The 12,373-nt window shown below is 36.2% G+C and overlaps 4 protein-coding genes across 5 annotated transcripts; 2 read left to right on the top strand and 2 right to left on the bottom strand.

Annotated features, from left to right (window-relative positions):
• Positions 1–462: 462 nt before the first annotated feature.
• Positions 463–3,146, bottom strand: LOC106713316 (proline-rich protein 2). 2 transcript variants are annotated; one of them, XM_014506101.2, is made up of 2 exons: positions 2,764–3,146; positions 463–1,730 (listed from the first exon to the last, which is right to left on the bottom strand). In XM_014506101.2, exons 1-2 carry the CDS (start codon positions 2,983–2,985, stop codon positions 603–605), a joined length of 1,350 nt encoding a protein of 449 aa, XP_014361587.2. In that variant the 5' UTR covers positions 2,986–3,146; the 3' UTR covers positions 463–602. The 2 variants fall into 2 exon arrangements, with proteins under 2 accessions (XP_014361587.2, XP_045535845.1); XM_045679889.1 differs by lacking the exon at positions 2,764–3,146 and adding an exon at positions 2,642–2,725 and having other exon boundaries at positions 464–1,730.
• Positions 3,147–4,283: 1,137 nt separating this feature from the next.
• On the top strand, positions 4,284–5,850 carry LOC106713317 (alpha-methylacyl-CoA racemase). The gene is made up of 2 exons (XM_014506103.2): positions 4,284–4,461; positions 4,719–5,850. Exons 1-2 carry the CDS (start codon positions 4,354–4,356, stop codon positions 5,745–5,747), a joined length of 1,137 nt encoding a protein of 378 aa, XP_014361589.2. The 5' UTR covers positions 4,284–4,353; the 3' UTR covers positions 5,748–5,850.
• Positions 5,768–7,181, bottom strand: LOC106713294 (2-oxoglutarate and iron-dependent oxygenase JMJD4). The gene is made up of 4 exons (XM_045680157.1): positions 7,166–7,181; positions 6,680–6,959; positions 5,956–6,428; positions 5,768–5,805 (listed from the first exon to the last, which is right to left on the bottom strand). Exons 2-4 carry the CDS (start codon positions 6,886–6,888, stop codon positions 5,768–5,770), a joined length of 720 nt encoding a protein of 239 aa, XP_045536113.1. The 5' UTR covers positions 6,889–6,959; positions 7,166–7,181.
• A 446-nt stretch (positions 7,182–7,627) lies between these two features.
• On the top strand, positions 7,628–12,339 carry LOC106713315 (mRNA (2'-O-methyladenosine-N(6)-)-methyltransferase). The gene is made up of 7 exons (XM_014506100.2): positions 7,628–8,836; positions 9,137–9,277; positions 9,536–9,712; positions 10,267–10,535; positions 11,249–11,459; positions 11,639–11,697; positions 11,994–12,339. Exons 1-7 carry the CDS (start codon positions 7,907–7,909, stop codon positions 12,241–12,243), a joined length of 2,037 nt encoding a protein of 678 aa, XP_014361586.1. The 5' UTR covers positions 7,628–7,906; the 3' UTR covers positions 12,244–12,339.
• The last annotated feature ends 34 nt before the right edge of the window (positions 12,340–12,373 follow it).

Below are 12,373 nucleotides of genomic sequence, written 5' to 3'. Positions count from 1 at the left end.
TGAAATTTTCCTATCTCAGTAATTTCTATAAAATTCTATATGTTTAAAGCTTATTATAGACCAATCCAGTAATAATAATGAAGTAACAGCCCCAGCTGAGGCTCCCGAGAGAGCTCTCGAGGCACTCTTAAAACAAGGTTTTGGGCTAAGCGCCATCTGCGCCCGGCCACCTCAAGCCTGGTGAAACTGTAAATGCCTCTTCACGGCAAACAGTGACTACTCTGTCACAAAAAAACTTAATAACATTAATTTTGTCCACAACCCTAAATAGTACTAGAAGAGCAATTAAAAATAAAACAGCTTTTCAATAAGAAAATCATTTAATTTTATAATCACTTAACTACTTATTAATTATAGACTACCCTAAACAAATTTATTTATAATATTTCTTCTACTTTTTCAAATTAAACAATAATAAAACATACAAAAGATGTAATGTCGAAGCATGATAAAATAAATATCTATGTCCAGTAAATTGCTTACTTCATATGCACAATGAATATTAGTGTCAAATAAAAAATGTATTTTGATTAATCAAAGCATTTGAGCAGTACTTCCTTAGACACAAAGCTTAACATTTAGGCATTTCTATTCAATGAAATCTACTGCTGGTTGGGAGGTTGGAAACCATAGCCTGGGTATGGCTGTGGTGCACCAGATGGCGGAGCTCCAGGTGCCGGTGCCCGAGCATAAGGGTATGGAGATGGAGGATATTGAGAAGGAGGATAACCTTGCTGATATGCATGCGGAGGATATGCCCCGCCGCTGGGCGGATAATTCTGTGGATTCTGAGGGTATGTTGATTGAGGTGGGGGTGCAGTTGACACTGAGGGTGCAGGACTGCCAGGTTGAGAGGAAGGATTAGAATATGGTGGTTGTGTCGCTGGAGGATAAGGTGATGGCTGCCCAGAAGGCGGATACTGTTGCACAGGTGGACCACCTTGAGATTGTACCCCAGAAGCAACAGTTGAAGGAGGGGGATTATTTCCATGAGAACTGGAATTATAAGTTGGTGACTGTGCTGAGGGGGATCCATAGCCTGTACTTGTTGGATTTTGCGATGTATATCCACTAGGCGGTGGCTGAGGGGAACGGTTCGGTTGAGAAATTGGGGTGGAGCTATATGCAGAAGTGGGGGTAGTGTTAGGAAATGGTTGAGATTGATATGGCTGAGGTTGGGCAGATGTTGAGTTGTAAGTGCTGACACCAACATTTGGGTAATTTGCACCTGACTGTGGAGGCGGGTATGCAGAATTGCCAGTATAGACAGGCTGACTCGCACCACGAACAGGGTATGGCGAGCCTGAAGCAGCTGGACTTCCAGGGGGAGGTGCATACGGCTGTTGAGCAGTTGATGGTGGATATCCTGGACCAGGATGTGTAGATGGTGGATAATTGCTAGGTGTTGTGGTTATGGGTGGTCCATAACTAGAATTAGGAGCATATGCTTGGGGTCCTTGTTGTGATGGATTTGGTGGTCCATAACCTTGACTAGGAGGACCATATCCACTTTGGGGAGGATAAACACCTGGGGCTCCTTGATATTGGCCCTGATACTGATTCTGTGGATATGGTCTTTGTCCATAGGACTGTGTGGGCCTGGTTGGTGCTGAAGAAACTCCTGAGGGTGGTCTATATGCTTGTTGTGGTGATCCAGGCACTTCTGCAGCACTTGATGGGGTATTCATTGGTCCTTGTGGTACATTACCAGCAGCAAGTTGGTGGGGTGGCTGAAGCATTAAAAGAATAAAATTACACAATCACCACACAGTCCACAGGTCAAATATGGCTTCAAAACTAGCTATAACACTTTGAAATTTAAAAAATATTATCAATTTATTTGAATGTCAGTATAGGGATCAATTAGATTTTATTATGCCATGGATCTGATGCTAAGTAATCAATTCTTAAAACTAATCTGCAGATTAACTTAAATCCATTTTTTATAAGAGAAAGTGAACCTTCTAAATAGATCAGTTTTTAGACTTGATTTATGGTTAAATTTGTAGCAAGAAACAAATTTTTTGTCAAGGGGAAGAAAAACATTTTTATTCTTTTGACTTATTAATTCAAATTAATTTATTAAACAAATAAATTAGTAAATCATAATTGAAGTTGACTTTTAAAAGCATATATAAATAATATATGCAATGAAATAGTATGTATACATACATATTTCCTTACAAACAAAATAGTAGATAAAAGTTATTGTAAATAAGATTTAATCAGATGAAATGATCATGAAATAAACTTTATTACATAATAAAATTCAACACATATAATGGATTACCTAACCGACTTATTAAAGAATTGGGTATTTTTTAAATTTTATCTACAAAGTTATAAATTGTTAGGATTTATAGTCATGTAATTTTATGTTTATCTAAAAGCAGAAATTCAAATAAGTTAATGGGAAATATAAAATATCATAAAACAGAAACACCCTTTAATGTGTAGCAAAGTAGATTTAAAGTTTTATTTAAAATTATAGAATATTATAAAAGTAGCTAACCAAATGAGTGAATTAGAAACATACAAACTCATATTTGACTATATACATTCAGATATTAATTTATGTTGTACAACTTTAATGAGACATTTACACATATTATGTATGGTAAAAATAGAATGCTACAGAAACCTTTGCTTAGTGCTCACGATATGATTTTTTTAGCTATATCTAAAAAAGTGTTTCCGGATCAGCCCAACGGGAAACACTCTATAAAAACAAGTCGATGAAGTGTAATTCAACTAGTTATTTACCGGTAAAATTGCTTGAATATTTTGATTAGCGTCAGCGACGGATGCCAAATAAACTAAATTCCTATGTAAAACTTGCTGGTATTGGTGACATTCCATTAATTGGCCCTTTGCCTGATACTCTTGAATAGTTTGTATTAAATGAGCATTTTCATCTAACATTTTCTGAATTTGGGCAGGAGTCAAAGGGGGTCTATTTCCCCTTGGAGCAAATGCCACAGACATTTTGTTTAGATTCACTACAAGATATTATCACAAGCAATATAAATTTACTGCGACAATATCTCGATCACAAAATAAAAAAATGTTTAGGTTTTATTTTAACATAAATTGCAAATTATAACACAAATCCAAATCACTCGATAACTCAACAAAGCGTTAGCAACCATCAACAATTTCAATTGTTTTTTACAGATTATACGATAAACATAGGTAAAATATTAATGTAGACTAACATAGACTTTAAAAAATTATATACTGAGGTCATCTTCTGTTCTATTCCTATACTGGACATTGCAGGGATTAATTTAGTTACATTTTTTTATCAAGATTCAAATAAATATTTTTTTATTCCTTTTTATTACTTCTAAAATGGATTGGCTATGAGACGTAGTATTTTGTGCCTATTTGATTTTCGCCTTTTAGGCGCTGATGGTAGCGGTGTTGGGGACTCAAACTTGGACGGAATGAGGTAAAGCTGTCATTTCCAAGCAATCGCCTATCCATTTATACAGATCAGTGCCTTTTAACTTTCAATGTGTATATTTGTGTTCCGTATATGATGGAGAAAATATGAGCGTTCGTACAACCGAACTATAATAACTATAATGGTATAGTCCATGGGGACTTGGATCCTTTGCTTTGCTTTTTTATATTTCTAGAACTAATGATCCTGATTTTGAATAGAAAATTACGTTAAGAATTAAATTTAAACTTTTAAATATTAACTTAAGTATCCACCTCTAAAACCCACTCCATTGCATAATATTACGGCTTATTTTGAGCATTCTCTCGAGTCTGGTTTGGCAGATTTTTAACAAGTGGGTCAGACAGACTGCATCATTCACAAATCTTACTAATATTATAGATGTAAATGTTTAAATGAATAGATGGATGTTGAAGGTATCTCCGGAACGGCTCAACATATCTTGATGACATTTGGCATGTAATATGTAGAACAGTCTGAAGGATACTTATTATTATTTTTTTAAATGCCGCGCGGACAGAGTCGCGGGCGACATCTGAATACATAAATTATTCACTCACTACTTTAGTCCTAATACAGGATACTTATATACTCTTCGATTTGAGTATTCTTAGATTAATTTGTTTTTAATTTTATATTCAGTGCACTGTAAATAGAAATTGTTCTTTTATACTGTTTATTTTGTAATTAAAATTCAATCAAGATTCGTTCGTAGCAATGTATGTTATATCAATTAAAATAAATAACCCAAACAAAATATAACAAAAACCTATTGTATGTTATACAACTGTATAAATTTTATACTCAATATGCACTGATAACATTTACAAAATAGACTTTAGACTTATCAATTTTGTTTTGATTAAACAACAAATTTTGGGGTAACTATGGCTCTTAAAGGTGTAAAAGTGATTGAGATGATGGGATTAGCTCCAGGTCCTTTATGTGGCACTATTCTTGCTGATTTTGGTGCGTCAGTCACAGTAATTCAAAAGGTAAGTAAAATGCTTATTAAATAAGTAACATGGCTGCAACTTAAATTCAAGGTCAATTCAGAATTATTTGATTTTAGTTATATTGCTTCTCCACTGAAGCTAAATTAAGCCCAAGCTGTTCTTTCGAAGTCCAATTCATAAATATGATTATTTAAAATATGTGATAAGCACAATATGCTGATATTAAAGAAGTAATAAAAGATACTTGCTATTTATTTGTTAGAATTTTTGTGAAATAAACACTTTTCTGTTAACAGATTGATAGCATCGCCAACATGATGGATGTTATGACAAATGGGAAAAAAATCCTAAAAATAAATCTAAAGACTAAAGAAGGTGTTCAAGTTCTAACCAAGATGTGTTCTTCTTCAGATGTTCTGATTGATACTTATAGACCTGGAGTTATGGAAAAATTAGGATTGGGCCCAGAATCAGTATCAAGAATCAATCCAAAGTTGATATTTGCTAGATTATCTGGCTATGGTCAGAAAGGGTATTATAAGCACAAAGGTGGCCATGATATAAACTATGTTGCAATGTCAGGATTGCTTTCATTATTTAAAAAAAATAATGAACCACCATTTATACCAGTTAATTTAGTTGCTGATTTTGCCGGTGGTAGCTTAATGTGTGCTCTTGGTATTCTTATGGCACTTTTAGAAAGAAGTAATTCTGGCAAAGGACAAGTTGTTGATTGCAGTATGACGGAAGGAGCTGCTTATTTAGGAACATGGGTGTATAAATCAAGAAAATTACCTATTTGGCAAGGGGAACCTGGAACAAATCTGTTAGATGGTGGTGCACCATTCTATGCAACTTATAGAACAAAAGACAATAAATTTATGGCTGTTGGGGCAATAGAACCTCATTTTTATTCAAATTTATTACAGGGTTTAAATTTGACTGAGGATGATTTGCCAGATGGCAATAATGAGCGTAAGGAAAAATTTCAGGAGGTGTTTTTGAGAAAAACTCAAGAGGAATGGAGTAATATTTTTGAAAAACTTGATGCTTGTGTAACCCCTGTCCTTGAGATGGATGCTGTGGATACACATGAGTGCAACAAATCAAGAGAGTCATTTTACAAAGATAGTGACAATTTTATTGTACCAGAACCAGCACCAAAATTATCAGCAACTCCAGGACATTCTTCAGGTAAAAGAGCTCAGCCAAAAGGTGATGAAGATGCAATTGAAATACTACAAGAGTTGGGATACAAAAATAATGAAATTGATGACTTAATTAAGAAGGGCATAGTTAAAGCAGATAAGAAAGCTAAACTATGATTAAATAATAATTTGAATACTTAATTCAGTAATACTTTAATTGTTTCGATGATATTTTCTACATTGTTTTTTAAACTTGGTATAAGGAAGTCATTTTGATATAAGGGATGTTGTTGTATTTTATATAATAATTTTATTAAAATATGTAAATCAAATTTCAAATGATTTATTCCAATAGTGAAATTATTAAAACTATATAGTTTTTCACCATGACATTGTTTGATTCTTTTACCACCTATGTGTATGATAAAATTTATAAATGCTATATAATCCATACCAAATACAGAATTAAGTATAAGTTGACACTGAGAAACAAATTCAGGTGTATTTCTGAATTCTTCAATTTCTTTTTCAACAGAGGACAAATTACTTTTAAGTGCTTCCCAAACTAATTCTAAATTGCTGGCATTAATAAAGTTATGGTTAATTGATATTGTATCAAGTGTATTCTCAACTTGATGATGCCATCCTGTAGGTACAAAAATTGCATCACCTTTTTCTTGAATCAATTCAAAATACTTTACATCTGGATATGTTTTTGAATTAAACAATAGTGGCAAGTTGCCAAAACTATCCTTAAGTTTGTTTTCTTCACCTGGAGGAAACAAAGTCCATTTCTTTCTGCCTACTATATTTACCGACCAACTATATGATGAATAAACATCACAATGCAGAGGAGTCCTGAAAAGAAAAATGTCATGTGTCCTTGTATTGCAATAATTTTTAGTAAATAGTGAACTCATGCTATTTACTAAATCCTAGGTTGGACCTTCCATTGAGCATAGTTGCCATAAGAGTGTGATCCATCCTAGCTTATTATTCACTATGTGCAAATTTTTCCTTTAGAACATGTCTTCATTAAATTGGCAAAAATAAAGTTTACTTAGAAACATTCAAATAATGACTACTACATTTCCAAATGAAACACATACCAAGATCCTTCTGGTCCTATATATACAAACATAAAATCATCGTCCTTATTATCTTGTGCGTATTCATTGAGCCAGTCCGATGCGAAGATTTTAGGTACTTCATAAAACATATCATCTGGTTTTATTCTTCTTAAATGCCAATCTTTAAGATACAAGAGCTTATCTCTCTTACTATTTTTCAAATAAGACATGTAATCTTGAACTTTCATGTATTGCTTGCAATGTGCGTTATAATTGACTTTATAGCAGTCTGCAACAGGAGCTTCTAGGTCTCCATATTCTGTAGTGAAATGTTCATAATTTATATCTCCATTTTTTATCCATTTCTTGGAACAATTCCAATCTAAGCTTATATTTTTAATAATGCAGGGTAAATTATTTAGCATGAAATTCTCAAAAAAATAATCATATGACAAATTACAACCATCCACAACTGAAATTGTACAATTTATGTAGTCATGTTTTGGAATACATTTATGCTCGTACCCGATTTCAATTTCAATCATTATATTTCAGAATGAAACATATAACGATATGATTTTTTTTTGTATATAAATATTTTAAACAAAACTGTATTAAAAAATTATAATGTTCTGTTTGTTTTTTTTTGGTCAATAGTCACTTGTCAAAATCACATGCCAAAGACAAAGATAATAAAAAATTTAGTAATGCCCAAAAATAAAAATTGGGAAAATACACCTTATATAATAGAATAACATATGACTAATCCATTCGTTTATTATATTTTTTTACGGTTTTAGGTGTATTTCTACGTAATTTTTCAACTCGGTCTCGACAGAATCTTTCTACTTTCTACACAAGCTAATGTCATAATCTGTGCAAGGATGGCGATGCTTGGGAAGTGATACGTTCCGCCGAGTTCCAACAAAAAATATGTTCTTCGCGTAATTTGTTGATATAAAATAAAGTGTTACTATATCGTTCGTGATAATAAATTTTCTAACATAAAATTAATATTTTTAAATATTAATTTCCGATTATTATCATGTGTTTGTGTAAAGTTTACGAATTTTCTATTGCACTCTGTCTTGGCGGCAAGAATACGATGAATATCAACAAAGATATTGCTCTAATAGGAAACTTATTAGTTCATTAGTGTAATTGGGAAATAAGGTTACAGATACAATTTTGCAGTTTTATTTACAGCTTTATTTATATTTTTATTTTACTGTGTACCTACTATTGATCATTTATACAAAATACACGATGAATGATGTCCGTGACAAAGTGTCTGCCGGTTCTTCAACGTGGGAGGGTGGCATTACGCACAGTGAACCACCACCTGAAGCGCAATCATCGCCAAGCGCTGGCGGAGAAACCCCTCAAACCCCCGGAGCGCCGGTCCCGTTAGCCCAACATCTCGCTGCAGATTTGCATCCAGACCTCTTACAACAGGGATGGCGGAAGTATTGGTCTAAACGAGAGAATAGACCATACTTTTGGAATAAAATATCAGGAGAATCCATGTGGGAATTGCCAGCAGTAAAAAGAGATTTTGATCCAATTACAGACCCCTTAGGTATATGCCACACTGCCCCGCCTCCTGCAGGCAGTGTCACACCGAGTGCTAGCAAACGACGACCTTCTGAGGATAATGGCCCTCCACCAAAGAAGTTTGTTTTGGCTGGTCCCTGGGATATAGAAGTACCGACAAATGTTGTAATATATGAGCGTCCACCAACTATATGTCCGCATCCCCATCCTGAAATAGAAGGATTTAGATTCACTTTAGCTAATAAACTGAGGCAATGTTATCAAGAGCTGTGTCACACAAGAGAAAGCATAGATGCGCCAAAGGATTCATTTAATCGTTGGTTAATGGAGAGAAAGGTTAACGATCAAGGTGGTTCAGATCCGCTGCTCCCTAGTCATTGCTTTCCTGAAATATCAAGGTCTATGTATGAAGAAATAATGAATGATATACCTATAAAGCTGACACATACGAAATTTACGGGCGATGCTCGAAAACAATTATCACGGTATGCTGAGGCAGCAAAGAAAATGATAGAGTCACGGAATGCATCACCTGAGAGTCGTAAAGTAGTGAAATGGAATGCAGAGGATACATTTCAGTGGCTGCGGAGAACTGTTGGAGCTACGTATGATGATTTTCAAGACAGATTGGCACATCTAAGAGTATGTATTAAACCAAACCAAACTTCTGTTTCAATGTGGTCATAATGTTGCAGTTAATTTACTTTATAAGTAGCCTATGTGTCCTTCCAGACTATGTTCTATATCTTTGCCATATTTCATCAAGAACCATTGAGCCGTTCTGGAGATATCTTTAAAAAAAACATCCATCTATCTATCCATTTAAACTTTCACATTTATAATATATGTCAGATAGGTACAATTAAGCAAATAAAATAAAAACCAAGGTACAAGTTTAATACAGCATACTAAAAAATCTTTTTTCTCGTTTTTTTTTTCTAGAGACAATGCCAACCTCATTTAGCTGAAACAGCAAAAGCATCAGTTGAAGGAATTTGCCTCAAAATCTATCATTTATCAGCGGAATATGCGAGAAAAATTAGAGAAAAACATAGCTTTTTATTAAAAGAAAATGGAATTCAGGTATTATAAAATATAAATTAATGTTACATTATGTTAACACAATTCTTCAAAGTATAATTAAAAAATGAAAGGAAAATGTTATATCTTTTGAGCTTTGCAATTGGTTTGCTATATAAATTTAAAACTTATTACGTTAAAACGTGGATACACATGACGAGAATCGAACCTAGGTTTGCAGATTATGAATCTGGTGCTTAACCACTGAGTTACTGCTCAAGAGCGTAAGAGCGAAGTAGGAGCGCGTGCGTGTTATTGCAGGAGCTGACGGCGCCGCTGCAGCAGGCGGCGCTCCGCAAGGTGTGGTGCTACCCGGTGCAGTGCGGCATCCCCGCGCCCCGCGCACCCCTCGTCGAGCACTTTCTGGACCGCGACCAGGCGCTGCTGCGGTACCTCGGAGACACGCAGATCATCAATGCCACATATCTACAGAAATTGGTAAATAAATCAGATTAAATATTTCAACCCCTTCATATGTGTATAGCGTTGCCAGGCGTCCGGATAAACCCTACATAGGTAGGCTTTTTGATTGCGTGTCCGGCCAAAATAAACGGTGTCTGGGTTGTCCAGCTTTTGTTAGGCTTTTTACATTTCGCAAACGAGAGTGGCCGAGCGCCGGCGACGAGAGTCGACCTACGGTCGTGTCCGACCTTTCTACCCAAATGTCCGGCCAAACTGGCTGGTCTGTCCGGCTATTAGGTTTGGCGACTTGGCAACTCTATATGTGTACAATTAAGGATGTTTTTTTCTTAACCATTTCAGTGAAATGTCCTTTGATTTTCATAATGCAACATGGTCGAAAAAAATTATGCCAGAAGGTGGCAAACGAGCAAGCGGTAACTTGGTATTGCTAAAATACAGAATCGAACGTTGCTCAAGACTTCTACAATTAGTTTGAAAGGATTGAGATGCGTTGTCTACCTTTAATGGTTATATATTATCGATATATTTCTATGATCGATACGATTTGGAAACAATGTGTGTTATTGCAGGAGTGCCTGTACAGATACAGCTGCTTCGACGACAAGAAGTTCGAGCAGTTCCTGTCTCGCGTGTGGTGCTTGTTGCGGCGCTACGCGGCGTGGGTTGGGGCGGGCGGAGACGCGCACCTCACGCAGATGTCACTGCCCGTCCCCGTCCTTGAATGTCTGCATCGCTGCTTCGGCGTCACCTTCGAGTGCTTCGCCAGCCCCCTCGACTGCTACTTCAGGCAGTACTGCTCAGCATTCGCCGATACAGACTCCTACTTCGGTTCTAGAGGGTGAGTAAATCGTTATATTTCGTAGCCTATATTAAGATTTTGCTTGAAAATATAAAACTAAACTTCAAGCTTTATACCTGACTAGCTGTCGCTGTCCTCGCGGCTCTAAAAAAACTTAACGAGTAGTTTACGTGTTCTTCTAGACTATGTTCTACATCTGTGCCAAATTTCATCAAGATCCGTTCAGCCAGAGATACCTTCAAACATCCATCCATTCATCTAGACTTTCGCATTTATAATATGAGTAAGATGTCTTAATTACTAGATATAATTATCTAGTCATGGCTTGTAGAATAGCAAAATAATTGTTTTGGTGACTCATTGTAAATTAATATTCCTAGACTAATGCAGCTTGTTATGTCGTAATGATCATTAAGTTGTTTAAACACTATTTGCGATGCTGGGAATACCAGTCTATGAACACGTCAATATTTATTAGGATATGAAATGTTACTTTTTTTTTTTAATAAAAGAGAATTGAAAAAGGTTTTTTAAGTACTTTCATAAAAATATACCTTCGGGGGATTCCCCACTCAAGCGATAATTTTACTAGATCTCCTAGTTTAAGTATTACGTCACATGATTCATAACAGTGAGTTTTCATTGACGAAACGCCTGTACAAAATTTATTATAAATATAAAAGTTTAAAAGTTTTTTTTCAAGACCTCAGCCATGAAAATCATAGTAAAAGTGTGCGATATTTATGGTACAGTCCGTTTTTGGAGCTGCGTCCGGTGTCGGGGTCTCTGGTGGCGCACCCGCCTTACTGCGAGGAGCTGCTGGAGGCGGCGCTGCGGCACATGGAGCGGCTGCTGCAGGAGTCCGCGGAGCCGCTCAGCTTCGTGGTGGTGCTGCCCGAGTGGCCAGACCGTCACACGCATGCGCTGCACAAACTGCAGGCCAGCCATTTCAAACGGAAACAGGTAACTCAGCAACACAATTGCATACAGATAAGGTTTACTTTATACGTATTTTAAAATATAAAATAAAAGACCCATGTCACAATTTGCTAAAAATAAGTACATTAACTGAGCTGTCTCGTTGCATTCTAATTTATTAATTATCGGAGCAATGATAAAAATGATAATGTAAATTATTTCAGGTCGTTATACCAGCTTTCGAACATGAATATCGTCATGGATTCCAACATGTCCTTCCAAAGTAAGTCCTTTTTACATCACTATAGATTTCACATTTACAAAATTATCACATCAAGGCTATCACTACACTATCTACTTAAATTTATATAAAACTTGAACTCCTCCGAAACGGCTTGACCGATTTTCTGGAGTAGGTCTGAGAATCGGCCAACATCTATTTTTCATACCCCCCCCCCCCATTTAGTTTTTTTTTAACTGCGCGCAGACGGTGTCGCGGGCGACAGCTAGTATTATTTTAAAAAATCGCTTCAACTTCTTCTTTAATTGGAACATATAACAGTAGAAATGATGTATCAGGAACGAGGTGTACTTCCGTTGGGGTGGTGGTACCGTGGTGGTGTGGCTGCAGAACGCGGCCGGGTTCGCACGTTGGGGGCCCACAGAGGAGCGCGTGGAGGCGCTACTGGATGCGTGGCGGCCGCGAGCCAAGCTTCGCTCCCCCCCACCCGCAAACCCCGCACCACCACCCGCCGGCGATACAGACAACGCCAACACCAATAACGCCAACTCCACACCCGGTAACGCCACACCCGCTGATAAACGCTAGCTGTGATTTTACCTCTAACATTGTCTATGATAAATCAAAGACAACATTTGACAATACAAGTGTCGTGGTTCAAGAATTTCACAATAACAACGCAACATCACATTGACTATTTACAAAATATAAACAAATA

The sequence above is a fragment of the Papilio machaon genome, chromosome 1 (genome assembly GCF_912999745.1).
Source record: "Papilio machaon chromosome 1, ilPapMach1.1, whole genome shotgun sequence".
NCBI classification, from domain to species: domain Eukaryota; kingdom Metazoa; phylum Arthropoda; class Insecta; order Lepidoptera; family Papilionidae; genus Papilio; species Papilio machaon.
The sequence above is the reverse complement of the archived record's forward strand: the minus strand, read 5'-3'. Positions and strand labels throughout refer to the sequence as shown.